A 27,953-nucleotide genomic window follows, 5' to 3' on the forward strand; every position below is an offset into this window, starting at 1 on the left:
GTGTAAAATTTAAAAAAATTTATTCTTATTATATTTTTAATTATTTCTTATTATCTTTAATTTACAGTTACAATGTTATACAATACTTTAATTTTCCGCGCGATTTTAGGCGAATAAGAAACCATAACATTCCGGCCAATAGAATAACAATAAAGCACATCTGCGCGGGGACATGTCATTCTACCGCCGAAACTCGTGTTGATGGGACGTCTTACACCGGCAGAGGTAAGTAATTGCGTAAAATTTTTATTAATACGTATTCTTTTATAATTTATAAACAATTAGAAATTATTTAATTATATCATTTAATTGTTTAATAATTATTTATTAATTATTTATTAAGTATATCAAAATTAAATAGTTTCGTAAACTTTATTATCGTTTTATTTTAGTAATTTTTGATTGTTATCGATAAATTGTATTATAAATTTTTGAGTTAGGATTTAAGTTTAATTTATTATGTTATTCATGAATTCATTATTTTTATTATGATTTTTATTTTACAGATTATCGTTATTTTTAGAAAGATATCGAAGAAATAATAGTTTAGAGCATATATAAAGTGTACGATGATTTGTCAATAATTTCCCTGCAAATCTGGTAAGATTCTATTTCTTTTATCAAAAGTATTTAGAATAGATTTTATATTTTTAATCATATTAGAAACGAAAGTATATGTTTAAGTATTATTAATGTATACATTTTCCATAGTTTGTAAATATGACAGATCTAATTTAATTGAATTTTAATAATTATTCACGAAATTAAAGTGTTTGTTCGTTGATTATAATTTAAATGAATGAATTAATATTGTTTTATTTATTATTTTATTTTATTTTTTAATTATATGTTATCGATATTATTTTAGAATTCGATATTATTAGAGTTCATCAAGAAAATAATGGAATCATCTCTCATGTGAAAAGGTAACTATCTTTTATTCTATATAAATTTTTATTTTTTTATCGAACCAGAATCATTAGATTTATAAAAAAATCTAAATTTTTTAATCTAAACTCATACTTTTTCTATAATTGGCAATGGTTGGTCTCAAAATAACGTCTTTTTAGGATGCACTATTGTATATCGTTTTCAATAATGACTTGAACGTAATTTTTATATTAGCCATAAAAAATTGCAGAGGGCGCAAAAAGCACTCTGATCTTTTCGAAGTCGGTATTTCAGAATATATGATGTAAAATTCCATAAGATGTCACTTATCTCGTGTACCGATTTTTGGTAATTTAAAATATCGAATGAAAATAATATCAAAAAAAAAAAAAAATTTGCTGTTTACAATATAGTTTACAATACAGTATAGTTGAGTATTTAATACAGTAATTAAATACTCAAGCACTTGGAGAGAAAGGAAAGAAATATATAATTTTAATTTATCTATAAATATATTCAAAGTATTTTTCAATAATTTATGTAAAAATTTATATATTATTAGATTGCTAAATTTATATATTTAAAATTATGTTATATTTTTAAATTATGTAATAGGATACGAAATAATCAAACAATATTATCGATTCAATATCGATTTTATTTAATATTTTTATTTTTATTGAGAATAATTCTTTAAAATCTTATAATTTGTTAAAGCATAAGTTGTTTTCTATCATAGTTATTCTATCGTGCATAGTAATTTTTTTTAATTAATAAAATATGCGAAACTTTTCCAGAAGTAGAAAATATATTTGCATATTTTGAATAATGCGGGAATTCGTAATTCAAAACCTTTTTATCGATTGATAATTTGCAATTGAAACTTTTAGTTTCATATTTGATCACTAGATGGACGGCAGGACACGTGACGTCACAGGACTCGAAGCTCCCGAGCGTTCCTAGCGGCAGTTCTCAGAAGTACGTTCACTCGATAGGACGATTGTCGTCTGGCGCACGACAAGCTTCAAGCAATATGGCGAAGTGTGTCATGGGCTCGGTGAGACGTAGTGTCGTTTGAAAAGATGAAAAGTTCGCGGAATGGGTTGAGAATAATGTAGCGCTATGAAGATCGTGTGAATATTATATTTGTGTATTCAAAAGCGTTGAGTTGTTCCTTGTGATCGGAATATACAGTGCGCGTTACCGGTGTGAAATCATGGCTACGGATAAAATAAAGGTTGCCGTTCGGGTTCGGCCGTTCAATCGTAGAGGTATGTACTTTTAAAATAAATATCATTATTTTATCATCTTTTCTTCCATTATTATTCCATTGTTTGCCGTTATTAGTGCGTATTGGAGTATGGTATTATCGGTTGGCAATTCTAAAATCAACCTTCGATAACGTTTTACGATCGGAGTACGTTTTGACAGTGACGTTTTTTCTATGGTCCACTAGATGACCGGTGTTTTCACCTGCCATTCGGTACGAGTCTCGTTATCTTCTCACGTTCCCTTATCTCACACTTGTATCGGTTCTATCTATTTGAAAGAAAGCGTGCATGAGATAAAAAGAAGAGTTTGTAGCTTACAAGTCGTACTTCTGTAGTGTTTACTAATTGTATCTTTGTTGTTCCTTTGTCCAAAATATGTAAAGTCACGAATCCTTATTTCAGACATCATTGTGCCACTCATCCTATCTCGCGGATTCTTTAACGACATATCCTTCGCGAGCGAATTTCGTTAAAATTCCCGAATTCAAATCCTCTTATTTTGCGTGTTTCTCTTCCGTTTTCGTTCGTTTTGCAAAGAAAACGGAGCTCATGGTTGTCGTTAGTTGTCGTACGGTAAAACCGCGTGACAAAGAACAAACATGTGACTAAAATGCTTGAAGTGACGTTACTTGCGATGACCTTCGGACATCGAATTTCGATCGATTAGATACGCGATTCGGCCTTTTCGTGTTTCGTTTTGACTTTACGGCTATCTCGATTGACTTCCATATTATCAGTAAATTTGATAATAAATTGAAACTCGTCTACGATTCTTTATTTTTTCATCAATTTTTCGATTTATCGATATATTCGATTATCGATTTCATTTCATGTCTATAATTATTCACCTTTAATATTTGGATATTATCTTTATTAAATTTATTACAAAATATCGTACAAATAAATATCATTATTACAAATTAATCAATTTTTCATATATTTATAAATTGTAATAAATATTATATATTTTATATTATATAATAACTAATATGATATTTAAATAATCTTTGTATACAAGGTATTAAATTTAGAGATTACGCGATAATTCACATATTAATCTATAATAATAGCATACATATGTTTTCGTAAACATATTGAATCGATAGTCGATCTCAAATGTAATGCATAACAAATTTAACTAGAGTGATAACGTGATGATGACGTTTACGAATCACCTTGCTGTTTAATTGTTAAAAGGAAAAAAAAAATTGAATCATAAAAGAATTTCATTATTGCGTTTAATAGTAGAGAATCAAAATGGAGCCGCGATTGAGTTATAAATTTATTTATCGTGAATTTCCTTTTCTTTCAACGAATAGGTAATTTTTTTGCTTTCATTTTTTATTACGATTTTTTTTTCGAGATTTGTCTTCTCGAGTCGCTTGTTGTGAAGCAGGTGGGCATGCGTTTATCATTTTGCATTTTGACGTAATGCGTCGTAATCGGCGTATCGTTAACGCGCGCATTAATCGTGGAAACGCCATTAATGCTACTACCATTACCGCGATTTTTATCCACGAATTCGCTAGGTTAACTGCGATGGCGACACTGTATTACACATATATACGAAGCTTTTGAAAATTTTTGAAAATTTTCTACGATGAATTTTTAAGTTGTAAATGTAGAAAGAATTAACGTAATTGTCGGATATTTCGTATTTTGTTATATTAACAAGTATGCAAGTATTATTTTGAATTGAATGAATGATTAGGATACTCTCTTAATATATCGATATATCGATAACAATCGATTTTTAATTGTGAAAAAAATTCTATTACGTGCGATAATTAACTTCAGTCGATTATTATCGTTTTAAACGATGTGATAGATTAATTATTACTGCACTAGCTATTCCGAGTGCGAAGTGAATCTGGAATTCAATCCATGAGATGGATCTCAAATTTGTTTCATTCATTGAAATGAAACTAGAAATATTGGGAGAGAAGTCTCGTAGATCGATGATGCACTAGAATATCGAGGCTGGCCTCTAATACCGCGGATTATCAACAGGCACCGCTATTCAGAGCGAAGTGCACTTTCTCCGATAATTACTCACCGTCGTCTGATAATTAAGGAAATAAAAGTAAACCGTTCAAGCGAGAGACGTGGATCGATATTCTCTGATCGCGGCCACTCATTGCTAATTTCTTAAGATTTAACTAGAGCCAAGGTTAAAGTTGGGAATTTTTAATGAAGCGTCTGCGTTAACCCGTTGCCTCATAAATATTCATGTGCAAATTCCTGTTCATTTTATCTCCACAGTTTGTTTTCTCTTTCCTAATCATTTCTTTTTCTTTACTTCCGATAAAGTGTTGAAATATAGCAGATAATCGTTTCTTCGAAAAACATTTTCAATTTTATGTTATTCTTTTTGCAATATATGTATTATGTTATAACAAACATTTTTTTAAAATATATTCCATATGATGAAGTTGATTAAACTATTCTCTATAATTTAAAAAAAAAAACAAGTAGAAAAGACGAAAAGAATATCTGAAATATAACAATCCACCCACTCCCTTGTAAATTTCAGTAATCCCAGTATATCCCACTGTATATCAATCTTCCACTTTATTCCCAATCTTTGAAAAGAGAGGAGGAGGGAGGGGAAAAAAGAATGCCACGTGTCAAATGGGGTATCGGAACGCGATACTGTCGATCGTTTCAGAGACGACATTCAATATGCCCCATTCGAGTGTCTTGTATCACCGGTTCAAACCAGGGTTGAATCGGGTCAAATGGAATCGAATTGAATAGTATCGAATCGTTTTCGACAGAGGAATGTCCGCGTTGCGGCGCGATTTTCCATCTCGATCCATTCGGCTCTGTGTTGTCATCGTTTCCTTATTCTATAACAGGGGCGGGGGGGGGGAGAGGAGGTCGGTCGATTACGTGCAGCAAACGCTGACCAGGCGTTCGATCACGTGCAGGAAATATCTGGGCCAAGGATCCCAAGGAAGATTTCCGCGAGTTCAAAGCTACCGTGTCGCCCGCCTACTTTGTCGATGTCGAAAGTTTTTGGAACCGATTATTGTTCATTTCGTGCGATAATTCTTAGGATATATATATATATAGGTTAGATTAAGAATAAAACGAATATAATAATTTTTATTATTAAATTATATTTATTGTCGATATACATTATATACATACATACATATGTTGTTATAATTTTGATAGTTATGTGATATCATGTCAAAAGCAAGTGAGATTAATTCGCTCGCTATTGACAAACACGAAATATCGCATGCAAATATTGTATAAATCCGATGTTATTGTATAAATAGGTATCTTTAATTCATGCTTTGAATTTAGACTCTTGTTATATTTCTTCCGCCACCTTAGCTCGTCGCGACCCCCCCCCCCCCCCCCTGTTGGAAAGCGTGCAAGTCGTCCAGCATGCAATCCAGGGTGTTACTCGCATAAATTGGCGTCGTTTATGCTTTAATTTCGATCCTCGCTGTATTTCTTCCCGGCGAATTGCAGTTTAGCCTCAACCCTTATTGGAAAACGTGAAATGTTGCATGCGACTCAGGGTGTATTATTGCTTGCAGCTTATGCACCGACGTCGTTATTGATATTTAATGGTTTAACTTCGAAACCTTGTTACGTTTCTTTCGAGCATAATTTAGGTGGAATTTCTATTGGAATTATGTTCGTGCCTTCACCGTGTAAATCTTTTGTCTCGATGTAGTTAATCTTGAACTTTGCTTGTATTTTTTTCATCAATGATAACTTATGGGTTCAGTTTCCATCTATTGGATTTCCTTGTTCTCGAAAAAATATTCCTCTGATTCAGAATGAAAAATTGTAGATTCGTATATCATTGTATGAATTAGCATAAATGCGCTTCATTATTTGATTTAGGATCTCTTTCTCTCACTGGAGGAAAAAAATACGGAGGAAGAAGTATTTCAAGATTTTTCAACGTGCAAACGTAAATTACATCCCTAATTAGCTTCCTTGTATTTCATCCACTAATTAATCGCGGTTTATTCATGAAATAAATTTATAAAATGGCGGATATCATAAATCGATTTTCTGATGTTTTAATTTTAAAATTCGCTCTATTCTTTCCATATTTTAACCCTCCTTTAATGTTTCATCCTTTATTGGAAAGTGTGCATGGTTGACACTGCATGAATTCAGGGGGGTTGCTACTTTAATTAAAGACTTCTTTATATCATTGAAGATGGTGTGTGTAACGAAGTGCAACACGGACTGCGTTCATTAATTTATTTAAAAAGGAAAACTGGAGGATTTTTTTAAAGAGAGAGAGAGAGACAGAGATTAATTTTTTGTTTGATATTACTTTAGGAATTTTTGCATGCAATTGGAACGTGGGTTCAGGTATAAAGAAGTTGAGGTATATACGCGTGAGAAAGAAATCGAGTTTTGAAGATGGGATAGAAAGTTTTGGAATAAGATTTGAAAGAAAGAAAAAGGTATGACGAAAGAATTTTAAGGAACAAAGTTTTTAACCTACTTCCTCCTTTTGATACGATTTTAATATATTTTAATTTCAATACAAAAATCTCTTTTCATAACGTACGATATATCTTAAAAAATCAGAAATGCATTAATCTTTTCTACAGTAATACTTATTTTTAAAAAATAGGTTTGTACATTTCATAGTATTTCGTGTAAAATAAATCACATACTAGAATTGCGAGAAAACGACGAAGATTATTTTTCTTGTATTTCTTAGATAATTAGGGATCATTTTCCACCTAACAATGAATCACAGAAGTGTTTAAAAAGCACTTGAGCACGATTTACGATAAAGTATCGAGTGTTTTTTTAAGAAGCTTAGTTTGCTAATTTTACTAACGATAATCGATTGACTTTTCAGCTGAAAATAATCTTTTCTGCACTTCTGTTTAGACCGATTTTCGTTAATCAATTCTTTATATCCTTGATATTTCGTAGGAATTCTTAACATCGAATTTTCTTTCTTTAGCCTTTAAATTTTTGAAAAGATTCGAATGAACCTTTTCGAAAAGCTTACATACACTATCACTTAAAAATATGGAGTCAATTTTCAAAATTATATCGAATTTCCTCGTTAATTTTATCATCGATTCGAAATTAATACGAACGAATTTCAATTACTTTTAATAAAAAAATTTCTGTTCGTTGTTTTTTAATTTCCATCGAGCGTGTTAATGATTCTAAACCATAGTCTGTAGAGTATACTGCAACAGTCTGTAAAGTGGCCATACACGATTGGAGTGACGGAGGTCAAAATCAATCGATTTATGGTATTCACGTATGACATACGGTTATGACGTTTTTGAGTTATTCATCACGTCACATCCACGACTGGCAGATTTACGTACCTACTGTCACCTTATAGCATATACCGATTTTTCATGCTGCTTCTTATGATTTATACGTGTGCACAGGTTTACAGAGAAACAATCTGTTCAGGATCAAATCTTCTGCTGTTCAAAATTTCATTTTCATTATTTTATATTCGAAAGTATGCTTACGAAAAAATTCTTTCGTAATCAATAGTTGAATAATATTTGAACAATAATATTTTTGATATAACGCAGAGGAGTAAGAGTTATAAATAGACTTTGCAATTGAAACGACTCTTTAATTGATCGTGGGAGGATGTTAGTGATAATTTTAACACATTATTAAATTATTAAATTTGTGTAAAAAATTTTTGTATTTTAGGGAACGCACGCTCGTTGCAACAATTTATTTATTTATAGTTTATCGCGAAGATAGGCTCTCGAGAAGAAATGATGAAATTTTGTGTGGTTGATAAAGCGTTATCGGAGATTGCTCGTATCTCGTTCACTTCAGAGAATCAACAACTTTGTCTATTTCGTGTAAAATGTGACGTGACAGACGAATCTTTCAGAAATCGATAAATTTTTTTAGAAATATTATATAAAAAAATTCCATTTCAATCATTATTCTCACTTTAATGTATAATGATTTGATTGGAATATTATAAAATCATCGTTTCTATAAAAAGAAACAATTTTTATATCAATTTTTATATTCAAATCCATCGATTGGAATTCGAGTTGTGGAAAGTGAGAATAATACGCGCAAAATTCATTTTTCGATAAAAAATTCACTATCATAATTGTATATTAATTACATTCGATTGTTGTAAGAATTGGAAAGGAATCTTCAATCACGTTGCAAAGGAGATGACGTAAGAAAATTTCATATCTCGTAAAAAATTTAAATTCCTACAAGAATAATAAAATTAGAATCAATGATTAATCTTTGGCCATGCAAATTTGAACATAATAATTGTGAGTAATTTTATCGAGCAAGCGAAAATGAATATATGTTATGATTATAAATTTCGAATATTTCTTTTACCGGAGAAAAAATTATTTTTCAAAAGATTCGTATAAACGTTTATTATGCATGCTTCATACATTTTATATACGCTTTGCGTATATTTTTAATAAAAAATTGCAAGAGTTTATTGCATATTTTATATTTATTTTTGCAAAATTTTTTTCTCAATTTGTCGTGGAATTATATTTCGTATTTATTCACGTATTTTACTTAATAATTTTCGAATCGAGACCGGATACGGGTTTTCAAAATTAATAACACGAATATCTCGAACAATTTAGAATCTCTTAAGAAGAAGTGCACGCACTTGTGTTCCTCTTTTAATTTGGTTGCATCTGCCCAACAACAGGATCACCCTCGAGTGGGGTTAAAAAATAACGCATCACTTGAACTCGAGATAGAGGGAAAATATATATATTCCTTGGTAACTTCCGTTCCAAAAATATAAACACGACAGACAACCGTGCCTCGAGAATCGTTGTTCCTGGAAATCTTTATGAAATAAATTTCCAGGAAGGGTTGCGCATTGGGGATCGTTTTATTAATTTTCAGAAATAAATATCGACGCCTTTAGGCTATTTTAATAATCGCCTAGTTTAAAAAATACATTAAAAATTCTAGTTTGCGTTTCATTGATTCTGTTCTTTCCTATATTAACATTCTTTCAAAATCGTATCGATAGCATTGAAGCACGCGTAACACGAAATTTTCCAAGAATTATTCCTTCAACTCTAAAGTGGAAAAAAAAACTTTTCCACTTTTCCATCTTCTTCTAATCTCTAACAATAATCGATGCACAACAATACATAGGATCGTTGTAATTTCGATTAAAAAATTTTCTTATATCGGGAGAAAATTCCAAAAAGAATCTTTGTAATGAATTATCGTTGCGAAATTGACAAATCTTTTCGTTCGTTCGAAACGCAAAAATAATTGGTCCAGGATTGAAAAGAAATAACTCTTGAAAACAGAGTCCACGAAGGGTTGCACGTCGCGCTAATAACCGCACAATTCGTTGATCCCTCTTCCCAGACACCATCTTCGCCGCGTTATCGATCCACTCTCACCCTCTCGCGTCCCTTGGGGTTGTCAGGGAGTTGTGTGAGCGCGTATAGGCGCGACGTCGATCGACACTTATCGAGCAAAACTGGTCTTTATCGAAGGGACCGATCTCTGTATCGTGATTCGTCGTATCATCCCACTGTCATCTTTTCTAATAATCTGCACGAACGATCATTTTGCATCGATTAACCGGCACGTTGAGTTGCTTCGATGAATATTATATACTCTCAGTTCCTTCCTTCCTTCCTTCCTTTCCTTCTTTTTGTACGTGCAGTGTATTTGGAATTTTGCTTTTCAAACTTTTATCACGAGAGAAAGGAATCGATTCTCGGTTAAGGAAAAGTATTTATATTTGTCGATCAAATTATTAAAATTTTAATCAAAGTAATTAAAAAAAAAATCTCTTTCCAACATTTAATACGATACAAATTTCGCGTCACAAACCTTTTCGAGGTTTAAATTATTATTGCGACAACAACTTGTTACCGAACAAGTGTTTTTTTTACAACTTTTGTTTCCTTTCTCTTTTATACACCTCGTTAAGTCGATCACAATAACGACTATCAGCACATTGTTTTCCATTCGGTAAATGACTAATTAACCCGGTGATTCATCAGAGTTCTATCGATTTTTTTATATATATATATATATATTTTTTTTTTATTTTAACAGATTGGTTAATTTATAATTGAGATATTTGTCAAGTTAACCGACACTTTAATTTTATTATTATTTTTAATAATTAATTTTTTTCTACACGATTTTCTATTCGCGTATTCTAATCTGATAATCGATTCTAAATAAAAGTAATTTAAGCTTTCATCGAATCGTAATTTCTTCTTCACTTTCTGTAGTCCGAATTAATATTTGGAAAAGGATTGATTAATTTTTTCGGTTCACAACATTCATCGTTAAAAAGAAAAAAGAAGTAGAAAAAAAAAATCGAACAAAAAAAAAAATTAAGAGCTTCTATTTTTCCGAGCTTCTATTATCGTTTTTCACTCTACCTGTTCTGGCACCACCTTGACCCGCTTAGTTCGATTTCGACGATCGTCGAGCGAAGCTGAATTCGTTGACAAGAAATTAAAAAACGAATCATCGCTCGATTTGAAAATAGAAATGACGAAAGATGGCCATTTATCCTGTTTATCTTTTCTTTTTTCCCTCCCTTTTAATATCGATAAAAAGATAGGCTAGCCTCGTTGCTTGAACACGGTTTTCTCCTGTCGTTTAGAGAAAGTGAAACGAAGAAACGAATTCCATTAACGCGCGGTTCACGGACGTGGAAAGAATTATAACGAAACCGGCGTCGAAACTTCCAAACAATTATTTACGATTCCCGCTCGCTAAATTATTTATAATTTACCTGTCGGTTGAAGAGCGACAATTGAAACGTGGAGAAATAATTCTTTTTTTCTTTTTTCCCTCGTCGAGCATTATTTCTCGAATCGTTGAAGAAGCGAATGAATAATAATTTCATTTCGTTCGAAACACATAGATATTTGCTTTATTTTATTTTATTATCTTTTATTCTACCTAATTTTATCGTATCGTTGCTACGATAATTTCATATCGAAATTGTAAAATTAAAATATAATTTGCAACGAAAATGAATTTACGAGAAAATACGTACGGGGTAAATATGTATAAATCTTTTTTCCAATATTACTTCCAATATTCTTTCCTATTATCCTCTTTCCATCGAATCCATTAATTACACGCGAATAAAATAAATAACAAAAGAATCACTTTTTTTCGGTAATCATGCTACCACGCACAAAAATCGTCCCCCACATCCGTATGTGAAAGGTCGTTCTAAAGAAAAGAAAAGAAAAAAAGAGCAAAGTCGTCGATTGACACGCCCGATATTCGCGACAAAATTATCGAGGCATTCGAACACTTCCTTTCATCCCTCCCTGACGAGTTCATTTTCCATCGAACAAACAGCCCAAAGAGCTGTTTCCCACGATGAAGATTTTTCTCTTTCCCTCTGGTTGACGTTTTGGCTCATTAAAACGTTCGAGGTGGCGGGATCCAAAGGAAGCTCGATCTTTCTTCTCTGCGTTTGAAAGAGAGAGAGAGAGAGAGAGAGAGAAAGGTCGGAGGGAACGATTTGCTCTCGTCGAAAGGGTATAACGGATTTTTTAATAGAAAAAAATTGCGAGGAGGAGGGGTTTGCGTGGAAAATATGTTTAATTCGATTGTAGGAGTCCAAGGTTGATGACGATAATTAAAAAATTAATTTGGATTTCTTTTTATAATTATGAGAATATTGGAAAAAGAATTGCAAGTGTCATTCCCTTTTTTATTTATTTTAATCATTAAATTTATTAAATTATCTTTTGCAATCATAAAGAAATACTTGAAACTTTTGGAATTTTCTCTTTTATTTCTGTTCTGCGTTTTTATTATTTAGGGATGATGCCATTTTTCTTCCAATTTGTTCTGTTTACTCCATAGATATTGCCAATATGTGTAACAATCTAGATTTCTGGAAGTCGAGGAAAGTCGAATCGAACAGAAATTTCGAAGCATTTCGAGCACTTGGCCTGACAAGTGATTCAACTCGTTACACCTCCTCGTCTAATTCGTATTTCCAGCGATATAGTAAACGTGGAGCATTCGAGCCAACTGGAAAGTTCATAGTTCTTCATAACTATTTGCTCGAACATTGGAACTAGTTAAGCCAGATTATTTCATTAGAAGTGGAAATCGACTTGGTTATCTCGTCACGAGTGATTTAACATTTTCTTTTTTTTTTTTTTCCTTTCGACACTGCTTCTCCTGCTTATAAAATGAATAATTTCAAGTAAATAATACCGTTTCATTTTAATGCTTTGTAAATGTTGAATTAATTTAATCTTCCGACTAGAATATAATATCGTTTGTGGAATAGAAGTCAAAACAAACACGATTGTCGTTTGTGCCTCGTTCATTGAATTATAAGCAATTGAGGTTTCCATGAGGGTAAAAGCGAGATGGAGACAGTAAGGCGATGGCGTGACAGAGATGGAGGAGATAATTCTATGCAAGCCGATATTTTTGTATATCAACTTTTTTTATTTGTTTTCACTTCTAGAATCGACTATCCAAAGATGTTGTGCAAATATTGTATTAACACCTTGTTACACATTACTCTTCCTGTTACGGATAATTTAAGATGTGAATGCATTGAATACTTTTTTTTACGCAAAGTGTCAAATTAAAAAAAAAAAAAAAAAAATACTCTACCACAGAGAGATTAATTTTGCACGTTTCATTATATACGGACACTTCAACTAATTTGTCGTCGCAACTATATTCCAAATAAAGAATGCCCGCAGACGTATACGAGGTTGTTCATGCACGTTTGCTCATACGAAACGAAGCACCTTAAATAAGACAGGCGTGCTTCGTGGAACAGATACCATCTGGTTTCGCGGCATGTCAAGTTTTGCATGATAAATAATCCCCTCTGCGTGTGTGTATGAAATGTATTCTCGCGTCTGTCGATTGCTCGTCGATAATTAATAATTTTTTCCAAGCGAAATCAAAGTAAACTCGTGCCAAATTATTATTTTTCGATCGAATGCATCGATCGAAACCGTTTCTTTGATGCTGAAAGGGACTCTTTTAAAAATAGAGAAAAAAAAGATATTGTCATCAAAGAAATGGATATTAAAAAGACAATGGTCTGGAGATCTATCTTCGTTCATTAGATTTTTTTTTTTAATAATAATATATTCAAAGTAACAAAGTCTTTGTTTCGATCTACGTATCTGCTCATAATGCTTTTCCACAAACGGCAACTATTCCATATTTTATACGTGTTAGGTATATCGTGTGGAACAGAAATTCTATTTAAAACAAAGAGGAAGAGTCGTTGCAAAAGAAAACTGCAATTTCATTATGATGTATGCACACCCTTTGCGAATGATAAATTATAAACTTTATTTTAATTTATGTTTGCCTTTGGAAAAGTTCGTTTTGCAGTTCGAACATGTCTAAACATTTGTTTTTGACAAGAATTTTAATTTAATTATAAGATAATCGAACGATATCACTCTTCGTTGTTATTAATTTATTTTAGTATACTTTTTTTACATTCTTCAGCGGAGAAACAAATTTTATTTATTCGAATTAGATTACATAAATAACCCCTTTGATAAAATTTTTAAAGAAGATTTCCAAGAAGTTCTCTTCAAAAAGTATATTTGACCGATATTTTTTCTTTATCGATAATTGTCCTCGTTTAGAAATCGAAAAAGGTGTTCAAGATAATGAAAGGAAGAAAGAAATTATTTATTATTTTTTCAACAAGAAAATACTCGAAAAAAAGTATTCCAAGTGTTCCTATCGAATATTCATTATCGAGTGTTGAATCATTCAAGGTAGGTCATTCGAAAAACCTGCTCCAAACACCTGTCTACCTGACCGAACAGTTGAAAAACGAAAACAATGTTTGCTCAAGAGATGCTCTCGTGTTTGAGTCGAGATTTTCACAATGGGAGGAAAATCATAACGTGTTCGATCAGACTTATCTTCTTTACTGATCAATAAAGAAAGCTCTCCTTGAAAAATAATAATCTATAATAAAAAAAAAAAAAAAAAGAAAGAAAGAATTCTGAATTCTTTTTAAATATTGATCCAAGTGTAAGTTATATTTGTAATCTTTAGTAAAGAGATATTATTTTTTTAATAATTACGAATCATTGCCAATATAATTCAATAATTAATTAATCCACCTTCTAATTTCAAATTCTCTTCACGATTGCAACCAAGGGATGCAATTGCATTTTTCGAAGGGTTGCTTCGATCCCTCCCTCTAAATCGAGATTAAAGAACGTTTTTTTCTTTTTTTTTTTTTCTGCGCTCGAATGCAGAGGTGGGTTGTGTCGTTAGGAGGGCAATTAATACGTTCCATTAATCCTCTTCGTTCAATTTTCATTAGCCGCTTGACGATTCCTTCTTTGCCTTCCTCGATGCTTTTCCCCGATTTCGAAGGTATTGAGAGAGACAGAGACAGAGAGAGAGATGGAAGCAGCTGCCTTCAGTTAATTAGAGTCCAAGGAAGGTTCTTTGGTTTTTGTTCCTATAACTTCCTGAAATTCTTTCGTTTTCTTTTTTCACTTTGTTCGATCTCCTTTTCCTTTCTTTTCTTTTCTGTTTCCCATCGACCAACATTTTTCGAGGATGGAACGAAGAAATTAAAGAATATAAATAATCTTGATAAACTGGAACGTTAACGGAGTGTAAAATGGGAGGGAAGAGGAATATATATGGGCAATTTTTATTCCCCTTTTTCTTTTTTTAGTATTCGTAAATTTTGTGCGTGGAAGGGGAAATGATCAAAAGTTTTTTGTTCGAAATTTTGAATTATCGTTGGTTTCAGTTATATTTGATGATATTTGTAGAAAATGATATATTTTTTTACCAATTTTAAGGAAATTAAGAAAAAGAATTAAAAAGAAGTATTTTTTTCGTAATAAACAGTAATCGATGATAAGTTTTTATTTCAATTTCTCATAGTTGAAGAAGAAATTTGCACAAAACAATAATGGAGATAGATTCGAAATAATTTGCATTTCTTGCTAAAAAGTTTTCAATTGATTTGTTGAAAATGAGAGATTATTATGAAGATTGCATAAAACGAAGATACACAAAAATATATTATAAATATATTTTTGTTGTGCAAAAAGTTTAATCACGTTTTTTAGATTAAATCTTATTAGTTTATAATTCAAAAAGAGATTTCGAAATTTATAAATAAAGAAATAAAATGAAATCGAATCAAGTATAATTCTAAATATATCTGTTATATAAAACAGAATGATATAATGTATAACTTTTTAAATTCTCAAAATAAGAGTGATGATATTCATGGAAAATTTCCTGCGACTCATTTTTATCTAATTAAACATTCGAAGCATGAAAAAAATATATAATTTGATAATTGATAAAATTTTCATCACTCTTTTTCTCTCTCTCTCTCTCTTTCTCCATATCTCGCGCAAGAATAAATAATATAATTTATAATTACTACGTACTCGTAATTTTATGCAACGAAACTTGATGCATTCATCATCTCAATTGTATTCTATTTCATCTTAATTCTATTCATGAGATTTTTCTTCCTATTCTCATCAGATTTTCTTATGTTAATTTCAACATTGTTCAACGCGTGATTGTTTCACTTATGATGATTCTTATGGGAAATATTTCCCCCCTCGTGCTAGGAAAATTTCATATCATAATTCTGAATTCTTGAAAATTGTCAAGCCTCAAGAATTACAAAAAAAAAAAAAAAAAAATCTTCGAATTCGCAGCTCCTTTCAAAAGGATCTATTTATTTGTTGCATTTTTCCTAAAATTTAAATATTCATATAAAATTAAGAAATATAAATTTCTCAATACGTTTATTACACGTATCTTACACCAAATACATATTTTCTATGTATAATTTGCATTATGATTAGCCGGCCGTACAAGAATCTCATTTAAATTTTCCACGATTGCATCATAAAACGAAAACTATTTATCTCGACACCTATAAATAACGCATACAGTATCTGCAGAAAAAGCATATATACAGTTGGCACATAATTTTCCACACATCTGTTATACATAATAATGCAGAAAAAATTTACAAAACTGAGGAGTGACTTAACTTTTTAAATTAATATAAACAAAAGTATGTCACGAATTGAACAACTCGATATACTTTTTTTCTTAATAGCTCTATGTACTTCTTTCGAACGCTGTACCCGCAACACACCTTACGCGTTACACAATCGTTACAAGAATCAGCAAGATCGAAAGTCCACGCAATTCCGCTCGTAACGCCCACCACGTCCATTGACATTTCCATCCGTATGTGTCGATTGACGCCAGCCAGGGTTGACGCGCGCGATGTCGCGCAATGATTTATCGAGCGTGTCCACGCATACCGATCGTCGTCTTAGAACTTCTCTAATTGCCTTTGTCACGGAGGAGGAACGTGTCGATCCCGCGTGACCATCCACTCGAAAGAACCGACGATCGACTATTCTAATCGCCGCTCAACTTCTTATCCGCGTCGTTAAAATGCATGAGGATCAGGGATTGGATTAAAGAACGATCGATACGGGATATATACAGTTTGATTGCATGCATACGTATATATGTATATATCCGCGTTTTTTTATATTTTATTTTTTCGTCACAACGTATTTTCCTCGTCACAGCAATAAGCCTTACAAAATTGAGATATATAGTATCCGCGTTTTTTTATATTTTATTTTTCGTCACAACGTATTTTCCTCGTCACAGCAATAAGCCTTACAAAATTGAGATATATATTCGCGTTTTTTTATATTTTATTTTTCGTCACAACATCTTTTCCTCGTCACAGCAATAAGCCTTACAAAATTGAAATATATATTCGCGTTTTTTTATATTTTATTTTTCGTCACAACGTATTTTCCTCGTCACAGCAATAAGCATTACAAAATTGAGATATATAGTATCTGCGTTTTTTTATATTTTATTTTTCGTTATAACATCTTTTTCTCGTCACAGCAATAAGTCTTACAAAATTGAGATATATATTCGCGTTTTTTTATATTTTATTTTTCGTCACAACGTCTTTTCCTCGTCACAGCAATAAGCCTTACAAAATTGAGATATATATTCGCGTTTTTTTATATTTTATTTTTCGTCACAACGTATTTTCCTCGTCACAGCAATAAGCCTTACAAAATTGAGATATATAATATCCGCGTTTTTTTATATTTTATTTTTCGTCACAACGTCTTTTCCTCGTCACAGCAATAAGCATTACAAAATTCATAATCAATGAATTCGATTGCATGCATATATATATCCGCGTTTTTTTATGTTTTATTTTTCGTCACAACGTCTTTTCCTCGTCACAGCAATAAGCCTTACAAAATTGAGATATATATTCGCGTTTTTTTATATTTTATTTTTCGTCACAACGTATTTTCCTCGTCACAGCAATAAGCCTTACAAAATTGAGATATATATTTGCGTTTTTTTATATTTTATTTTTCACAACATCTTTTCCTCGAGTTTAAAATACGTAGATTAATTATGCATGTATTGTTCCACGATAGTTCGCGTTTTTCAAAGATTTCGATTCTCGGTGAAGGGAGGAATGTCTGGGTGGAGGCGTGGTGGAAGTATCGAGTCATGAATGAACACGTAACGCCACACGTTGTGGCGCATCGATCGATATGCGTGTAAGTTGGATATATATACATATATACATATATATATAGGCGTTTGAATAAAGACTAAGACGGAGGAGAAGATCGGTCGATCGCTTAGTATGGATTTACACGCGGTATTACGTATGCGCGGGGAGTTGAATGTTACGAGCGTTATGACTCGTGGCTGTCATAAGACGTTGTCCCATGCATGGCTTCCCCTTCGTATCGTTCCTCTCCCGCCTTTCACATCTCTCCTTCCTTTTGTCCCTTCGTTTGTCCCGAATCGTATCGAATATCATCTTAGGATCATAGTATTTTTATCTTTAATTATCGGTTTTTTTTTTCTTATTGATTCGTTCTTTGAATTCGAACAGCACACGAATTTTCTTGTGAATCCGTGATGTTACAATCGCAGGTTTTACCAATCATCCTCGTTTTTCTATTAATAGAAATATTATAATTCGGATTGTACATTTGATACATCGTTTTTTCTTTATTAAATTTTTTTATCAATGATATTGATCACGTTTTTGATATTTATAATGAAAAATTGGTCGAGCGTTAGGAAGAAAATTCATTGAAATAAATTATATCGCGCGATATAATTTATAGATAACTTATCGAAAGTGATAATGGATCGGAGAACTTTGGTTTTTGCGGGGAAAACTTTGATAGCGACGAAAGTGAAATTATAATACCTTCGTAGAAAGAAGATTGATCGTGGATTATCGTCTTCGGAAAATATATATAAAAGTGGTTCAAACACACCATCCCTCGAGAGTACCTTGGCATAAACTTGTTTCTATAAAATTGAATAACTGCGTTCGTTTAATAAAATTTCCAATGTTTAACTTGTATATAAGATTTTCAAATATTAACGATATTAAAAACCTCGATTCGAACTTCGTTTTCGAAACGTTGCTCATAAATTTGTTTAACTCCTCTTAAAAATAAATATTACTTCACCTTACTTAAAATTTTAATCCGTCGCATTAAATAAACTTCCATATACTTCATCCCCAAAGTTTTCTATCAAAGAGAATTTGTAGAAAACTTTCCACAAATTTCCGCATTCTCAAATTATCAAAATCATAAAATCCCATCGAACGATTTTACCGAGTCTCCCCCATAATTCTCTAACCATAAACTTCCTTAAACTTCATCAGATCACGATTCTTCCAAACTTCGATCATCTTCATTCATCCCTTCATTCAATTTAAATTATTTGCATTTTTAAATCTGGAAAAAAGCGAGGCATAAAAATCGTTTGGATTCCATCGATCGATTTTTTTTTTCTCTGAGAGAAGAAGAGAAAGAAAACATTTTATCGCGAATTTCGATGAACAGGGAGAGGGGAGGAGGAAACTTTGACATTTCGAGATCGATCAGAACGGGTTTTGTTTGAATAACTCAAGCGCGAATGTTTACTCGCGAACCGTTGTCGCGTGATACGATTACGTGGATGTAACGAGCATTACGTGCTCGAAGGAATATATTACGAGGTATATGGCTTCCCTTGTTTTCTTATTCTCCTCTTTGTTGAATGTATACTTTAACGCGTTTCTTTGGTTAGTCAGTTTCAGAGACGAGGGGGATTGGGATTTTCGTTGAAAGATTTGAATCGTTTTTTTAATATTAACGACACATTGATGATGTCGTTAAGATATCGTTATGATATCGAATAGAAAAAGGGAAGAAGAAGAAGAATTGAAGAAGGTGTTGGTCGATGATAAAATCAATTTCATTTCTTTTTTTTTTTAATATTTTTATCGATTCTTTCTTAATTCTTTTTAATCAATATTCCTCCTAACAATCGATTCATTTAATCATCTATGTAATCCTTTCGTTGGCTGGATGATAAATTATACCGTCACTATACAGTGACTTAAAGTGTGCTCGCTTAAAATTAATCGAAGTGACGGATAAATTATTCTTCCAGATTACGGAAGATGTGTATAATGAAATCCCATAAAATGACATCGTTAAGTTTCATAGTCAATCACAACTTGCACTTTGAATAATGTCAAGCCTTGCCAGGCTTATAATTATATAAATCCTCTCGAGCATACGTGTACACGTATGTGCATCAAATAACGTCAGAAAAGGTTGGTGCAAGATTCGATATTAACATTCGTCGTGTTAAAAAGAGAATAAATTGAGAAGAAACGCGTGAGAGTATATTAATAGGAAAGAAAGAATCAAATCAAAAAATTATTATTAATATCGAATACGATCTTTTAGTGTTAAATATCAAATTTTCTATTAAATGCATAAACATCCGCAATTTGATTACTAACCGCGAAATTATATCTTGTTCAATTCGATTCATAGCGCGAGCCATAATATTATTTCTTTAATGGGATATTCTGGCGGGATGGTTAAATATTGTATTATCGTGATATAATCGGAGGAAATGTTTTAGATCGGATTCAGAGAAAATAATATCTATTGTTCGAACGAGAAGTTGTTGATGAAAAGAGGAAGCTCGATAATGAATTTCCATTTTATTCGATTATAGCGGATAATTTTCGAACCATTTCGTTGTATAACATGCTCGATTTAAACGAAAATTTAATTAGAAGTTAATCCAAATTTCGCGTATAAACGTGTTTTTCAAGCATATTTATGCCTCATAATCTGTATTATTTGTGTGTAATATTCATCGTATCAACGCGATATGTAATATAAATAAATCCATTACTGTTTATCGTCAAATATTTTTATTGCAATATTGCGATACGAAAGATATCAAAACTTGGATGCAACTAACTTGAGTGTTCAACTAATTTCAAAATATATAAAATTTTGCATTCGACTTCAAATAGAAATCACGATATTTAGAATAGTTTTTTGAAAATTAATTTTATCATCTATTGCTAGGAAAGGAATAAAATTCGATGAATTTAATTTCGATTAAATTACATCATTATCATTCGGTAAATAAGCGGTGTATAAACAATGACGGTACACGTAATACACAAACTTTTAATCTAATAAATTCGTTTCTACGTTGAAATTGTAATTTAAATAACACGATAATTTAAATTCGTTTACCAAAGAAAGTTTACCTTTATCAAACAAACCTTCCTAAATCTTTTTTTTTCGCGCGCGTTGTTGTTTTAAAATTTAAATCGTTCCCCCGTATTTTTTGCGCACTTCAATTAACACTGCCCCGTTTCTTTTTTTTTTTCTCCAGAGCTGGAACTCGGTACACAATGCGTGGTCGAAATGTCCGGACAGCAAACCATCCTGCAGCATCCCACCACGATGGACAAGATCGAACGGTGAGTGAACTTTGGAATTTTTTTTTTTTTTCTTTTTCTTGAAATTTTTCTCCTTCCAATTCCCCTCGACGAAGAAGATTCATTCTCTTTTTTCCCTCCCCTCCCTTTTTTTAATCTCCCTAGTCAAAGTTTCGCGATCCATTGGATCCTCGTCGTTCGGTTAAGTTTCAAGGCTCGAGACGATAAGATAGTAGGTGTCTCATGAAAGTCGAATGAGATACATTCCCAAGTTTTTATCTTTTAGCGTGGCCGAGGGGGATCCACGCTTCTTATCTCTTTAAATTTTCAGTTTCTCTTACAGTTTTTCCTTAAACTTAATCGAGGATTTAATATTATTTTTACTATTCCAATCCAAGATTTTGGGATTGATTTGCAGCATGGTACAATTATTGTATAATGAAAAGTGGATGGAAAGAGTATTGGATCAGGTATTTTCATCAGAGAAAAATCACTGAGATTATTGAGTTATTTTGAGTTTGTAACAAATGATGAGAATCGTCAGGTTTAAAATTTATCAGAGACTGATAATCCGTTGTATCAGTCAATTATCGTGCAATGTTTTTAGATCGAAATTGTTAATGTAAACTTTTATTAGATACTCTTTTCACGTTTTGTTTAAACATTGATAAGGCGTTGTTTTATCTGTATACATTATAGATTGGGATTGTTTGTTGTTCGAGGTAAAAATATTTTTTTAACATTCGTGCAAAGGAAATCTCGAGTGAATGCACTGAAATTGAACAACTTTTTTCGATATCTGCAATTTAGAAAAAAAATACGATTGTCGTAAGAAAAGATGATGGATGCTCCTTTTATTTCCAATCAACATAAGATAATTTGAATATAAAGAAACTTTTGTTTCTTTTTTTTCCTATGAAGATTATAAATATTATAAACGTAGCCACAATTTTATATACCTTGAAATCATTTAAAAAACAATCCATGATGAAATAAATAAAATTACTCGTTCGAACGATTAAAGAAGCTTTTATCCTTCTTACAAACATCATAGATACATGTTTCGTTCAATTTTATACCCGATTTAAATTAGAAGAGTGAAAATGCTTGCATGTATATTAGAATGTATAGACGATATTATCGCTTCGATAAAAAGGAATTATCGTATCGCCGCCATTTGTCAGATCACACAGTCTTATCAATGTAGATAGATAATATCCACGGTACGCAAACATCGAGCAGGAAATTCATAAAAGAATTCCAAAACGAATTGCGTTTATCGTCGATCGAAGATCGATTCTGGCCTTTCATTTAACCCTTTAATAATAACGCGTGCAAAAGAATGATGAATAATTAACGATCGATCGATTAAACGAAAAAGAAACAACGAGAAAGACACGTTATTAAAGCGAAGTAAAAAATGTTGAAAACGGGAACTAACGACGAGACAAAATGGAGGCGAGGATAGCCAATTTCCAATTCTCTTAAATCTTTTCCCTTTTTAGAAGACGAGTCGTCGCAAGAGTTTTTTTGATTACACGCCTCGAGGCGTGTCGTTTACGTGTGAAAAGATTCCTTTCCCTTTGAGAAGAGGCCGATCTATCGGAGAAAAAGGAACAATGAGCGCACGAGCGCTAAACACAAGAACGTGTATCCTTTTCTATTTTTTTTAAACACCTTTTTGTTTGTCCGCCTTCTCCCTGTCTTTCTTTTTCCTCTTCCATCAATATTCGACTGCGTCGCTCTTCTCATTCGCTTATCGATTCCTCTTTCTTCTTCTTTCCTTTCTTTCCTTCACTCGAGCTGCGCTTGGCGCTCGCCATACGCGGTTTATTGGCTTTTCCCTCCCCTCTTTTTCTTTTTTTAATCTCCTTTTTTTTTATCTACGTAACATCAGCGTAGAATTTCTCCTCTTCCGTCTTCTTTCTTCTCGCGCGATTCGAGGAGGATTGTCAATCGAGAGTTGTGCCGATCTTTGATTGGATCGTGTTATTATTGGAAACTGGAGGAATCTGGGCTGGTTGAGGGGACATATTCGGTTCGATGATTGATTTAAGTGGTTTTGTTTTCTGTTGTTTGGAAATAGATTAGGTTTGTAGAATTTAATTACTGTACACTGCTTCCTTTTCTCCTCTTCCTTCGAATAAGATCGAATTTATGCACAAGATATCCTCGAATATTTAATAAGAATCTTCATTTCTTTCTTGTAAATTTTTGCTATTTTTCCACTTCTCTCGATTACTTTTTAATTGGCATCAATAACTTGGTAGAGAAATTAAAGTAATTTCAATCTTACACAGTTCTTTCTACGGTAGATTTAACCCGATATATCGAGAGATCGTACATGTTTTTCAACATTTTTATTGGATCTCCGTCTATCACTTTATCAAAACTCGTGAATAATAGTAGAGTGAATAACTCGACGTGAACGGATACAAGTGTACTCGTACACTAATGAGAATTTGAACACGATTCTCGAATTATCTAATTGAAATCGAAATTTCGTCAATTCAGATTCTCGGATGTCTCGTTAATAACCATTCGTGGCTCGAGGGTTGAAAAATTTTTTCCACAAATCGTTGGTGAATGATATTTGATCCTTTGACTTGAGATTAAAATTTCTTCGTCGAATTTAATTTTTTAATACTTCATTAAATATCAATATGTTTCGGACGCAAACAGTTTTCTTTTTTAAAAAAAAGAACTTCGATAAAAAGGAGATTCTCTGTTCAGAGTTGGAGAGGATCGATAAACAGCAGTCGGTCGAGACGTTGAGAAAGGGGATAAACGTTATAGATCACACGGGAGAGGAAGTTGATTTCGCTTTGTCTCGATTCTCTCCAACTCGACGCTTATTGCATAATTGAAGGATCCTGGTAAAAGGCCATTCATGGCTATGGATGCAACGTGGTATCGGCTCACGTGGAAATTATTCAACGAATAACCGCCACCACGATAATAATTCGGGGATGTGAAAACTTGGTAGATGGACCGTGGATTGAATTTTGAAACAGGGTTGATGAAAAATTGAGGGAGTTTTGGGCTGTGGAAAAAATTTTTTCGAGAACGGAAGAGGTGAATTTTGAAATGTTAAAATGTTTAAAAGGATTTCACGTTATCGTAGAGAAATATTTTGGAAGATTGAATTGATAATGATTTAAAATAATTTCATGTATGGAAAAAGTAATCTAAAACGATGATAGAAAATATTGGTAATAAAGATTAGAACAATTGTGTGATTTTAAGGAATTAAAATATTGAGGGGGGGGGAGGGGGTTAAAATTGATTTTAAAATGCGATAAAATAATTTTTCGTGACTTTCATCGTAAAAGAGATGGCGAGGGGGAAAGGTTAGAAATAGTTTCATGTGATAAAGAGAAAGGTTAAGGGGTTAGAGTAGTTTCATTCGAGGAATAATTTTATAACGACACGGGAAAATTAAAGGGACGAAGAGAAAATGGATGGGGAAAAAAAAAAATAAATAAATAAAAATGTAAAACAAAGCATCGAAATATTAAAGTAGATTTTACGAAATAATAAAATGACGAGAAGAATTAATGCAGTTATACGTATGTCGAGAGGAAGGAACACGTAGGCGTTTGATATTACTTTGATTTAGAATTTATTTATAGTATATAAAGCATTGTGTTATTGTGCCACATCGGTACAAGGTTATTTAACGCATTCAATATGGATATAGAATTCTTTTAATTCAATTTTTATTCAGCTCCACTCTTTTTAAATTACCCTTTATTTGTAATATTTTCCCCTTTACGTTCTTTGTAAGTTCCTTTTAAAGGTACACTTTGATCTGATTCAATGGACTACCTTATTAAAGAGTATCACACACGATCAATTATATATTGCATTTCCTTTCAACAGTGAAATTTCGTGAAATAACGTAGATGCAATCGATGAGTTCAATGGCAATCGTTAATCACGTCACATTAAAGTGCACTACTGCTATTCGGTTATAAACCTTCCTAAGGAACAGCGCGAACAAGGACATTATCGAGGTGTATTTATCAATACAAACGAGACATCGATGAATATTCCAAGCGTATAAAAATAAATCTCAATATTCAGAGATCAATCAAAACTATCTCCAATCCTGCGATCAAAGTATATTAATTGTTAATTCGATTTCTACTTTTTATAAAAATTCATACAATAGAAAGAGGAGAGGGAAATAATCTCGCGGTTATTCAAATCGAAGCGTTTCAAGGTGAAGGAAGATAAACGAATATTCGTATAAACGTTAACGTCGATACGCCGAGAGTTTGTCTGCATCCATGTAAATCCTTTTTGGTATATATATATATATAGTTGCATTAAGATTCATGGGTCCGCCGTCAGATCCGATTTTGAAGAATCACCGAAGTGGAACGAATCGAGGTTTGCAAAAGTTTAAGTAGTAAACTTTCGATGCGGAACATGTCCGTGAAATCGTGGATAACACGATCGTGGGATCGCGAGGGAATAAAGATTCGACGTTTGTGGCTAGGAGTGGATAAAAATATATATCTGCAAACACAAGATTATTTTCAATTTTACCTGACTTCTCGCAATCTCCTTTTCTTTTAATCGCATTATTAAGAATAATGATAATCACAATTCCTAGCTCGTATAAATTTATTTCGTAGCGATATAGAAGTTACAATTTATTTCTACAACTTGTATAATGCCATCTCACATTTCAATAATCGATTCCGTGTGGAAAATTTTCTAAACGTAGGAAACGAACGATCGAAATTTACTTCGTAATTACAAAATTCGCTCATCGTGCACGATTACCCGCGGTTAATTATCTTACACTGGCGATTATTAAAAGAATAAGCCGCGAGTGGGCGTGCAGGGCAGCGTGTATTGGCGCGGTGACTTTAGATACGATTAGCCGCCGAGCGGAAAAACAGGTAGCATTAATTATCATAGTCGACGTAAGCATTAGCTTCATTAGCATCAGACCTTGCATCGTAACGAGCCACCGGTTAGTCAAGTTCAATACTGTTCCAACGTTTCCACTTCGATAAAGAAGGATTTAAACGTGTGTTTATACGAATATATATCGTCTCTGCAATTGCGTGTGGAGGTAAAGTGTGCACGTGAAGTTTCGAGAGGGAGGGAGAAATAATTCTCTCTAAGAGTAAGTTTCGCTTATTCGTTCGCACTCCGTGCATATATATATTTCTGCTATCGTTTTAAAACGCGATCAAAACGAGGTGATAACGAGGCCGCCAAACCGTTGTACATACATTCATAAATTATGAAACGTTCGACCTATCTCCGTCGACGTTTCGGATCTGGCACGTGTCGAGGATAATCGAGCAGAGGATAAAATTTTCTGAAGTGGGTCAGCGTGTCAAAGCTCCGCGAGGATGCTTTCGATATCGGGGTTTTTTTTTCATGTGTGTTAATCATTCATCGTTTTTAGTTTTATGTATTTTTAATCTCTCGAGATCACGCTTTAGAATTTTTTAACAAACGGTGTGCAAAAAATTTGGGGTTTGGACATTAGAAGATGGATGATTAAAGTAAAGAGATTGTTAAATGAATATTGCAGGGTAAATAGTCCAAAGAAGTTAGTCGAGGATCTGATATAATAATAACGAATTAAAGACGGGATAAAAGGAGCTAAGATTTAGCGAACGATTTTGTGAAATAGCAATGGTTTAGAATATTTTATGGGTGTGCGTGGCACGAGAGGTGAGAAGAGAGAAATTAGGTCGGATATCGAAAACTGTCCGTCAAGATGCAATTTACCGTTTTGTTAGCGATCGAGCAGATTGGTGGGAAGCTGGAGAACGGTCAGAGATTGAAATGTTTCTCTCGTAATCGATTGATCTCTAAAACTCGTTCACCAACTTGAAGCATGAATCCATCTGTGTCACGGACAATTTCCTTGTTTTCCTTGTCATAAAACAGTCGCTCAGAAATTTTTCTCTTCCTCGTATCCCATTTTCACGAGGCCTCGCGGCGACGTACAGGGTCGTAATCGTGCATAAATCTATATATATATATATATACACTTGTGTGTTTGTGGTAAAATATAGTTGAAATCAAGAGAACATTTCGCGTATATTCTGTTTTCGACGTTTTAAATAAAGTAATATTAAAGCGGAGTTTTTATAGGAGAGTAAAAATGAAATTTTTTTTTTGTTCTTTTCTTTTTTCGCTCGAGCGTTTTATTATTCGTGGATTTTTGAAATTTTTTTTGCAAAAACGATATTTACTTTTTCTTTTTCCTTTTATCGTTGATGCGATATCAAGTCGTTAATTATTATTTTATTTATTTATCGAAATGTATAATTTAAATATTTTGCTTAAACGAGCTGGTAATCGATCCCACGTAGAATCTCAATTTGAAAAAATAAAAAGTTGGATAGTATCCTGTAATTAACCGGTATATAAATAATGTGTTTAATTGAAGATGCTTGGATATCAAATTAACTCGAAGCAGTGACTACACTTCTATTTAACTTATTTCCCCAAACGGATCGACAATTTTTGCTTGTTTGCGGAATTCTAGTTAAAATTTTTCTTGAAAAAAGAATAAACGGGAATTTAAAATTAAAATTGAATGTTTTTCCAAACCAAATTTATAAATGGAACTGCAAAAAATGGGGAATTCGATGAAATAATTTGTCTTTTTAATTAGAAAAAACTTTCGAATAATTATCGACACTCCATTTCGTTCCATTTATTTAAAAGTAATTACTTCAACTTATCATTGTTCGATAAACAAGAATTACATAAATTAAATCATAATAATTTGCACAATATGTTCCCTGTTGAACGAATCTTTCAATCAGCTCTTGTTTCTCATCTCATGTTCTTATCAATTAAAGACTTAATAGCCGGTGATTTTCCACCAATTTCTATCCACCTCGATCCTTCTCCCCTTTCTCTAAGGAAAAAACGATGTCACCTTTAAGGCTTTAAGACTTTGTTCTCACTTTCAGAACAAA

The 27,953-nt window shown here is 32.5% G+C and overlaps 1 protein-coding gene and 1 long non-coding RNA gene across 5 annotated transcripts in view; one reads left to right on the plus strand and one right to left on the minus strand.

Moving 5' to 3' along the window:
* Nucleotides 1-1,528: 1,528 nt before the first annotated feature.
* Nucleotides 1,529-2,912, minus strand: LOC147657079 (uncharacterized). Its single transcript, XR_015293144.1, has 2 exons — nt 2,490-2,912; nt 1,529-2,430 (listed from the first exon to the last, which is right to left on the minus strand). It is a non-coding gene; the product is annotated as an uncharacterized LOC147657079 (long non-coding RNA).
* The window catches only part of LOC105736054 (kinesin-like protein KIF13A), an 80,042-nt gene continuing 53,623 nt past the window's right edge, over nt 1,535-27,953 (plus strand). For 3 of the 4 annotated variants that reach the window (XR_015293141.1, XR_015293140.1, XM_086911528.1), the window contains exons 1-2: nt 1,535-2,162; nt 20,943-21,030. Coding sequence is in view for 1 of the 4 variants with exons in the window: in XM_086911528.1 (XP_086767654.1) it covers nt 2,108-2,162; nt 20,943-21,030 (143 nt within the window). In the remaining 3 variants the exon portion in view is untranslated. The remainder of the gene's footprint in view (nt 2,163-20,942; nt 21,031-27,953) is intronic. The other variant, XM_086911529.1, reaches the window with a different exon arrangement.

Source organism: Apis florea, unplaced genomic scaffold (genome assembly GCF_048593485.1).
Source record: "Apis florea isolate Af1SG1 unplaced genomic scaffold, ASM4859348v1 contig_3305_pilon, whole genome shotgun sequence".
Classification (NCBI taxonomy): domain Eukaryota; kingdom Metazoa; phylum Arthropoda; class Insecta; order Hymenoptera; family Apidae; genus Apis; species Apis florea.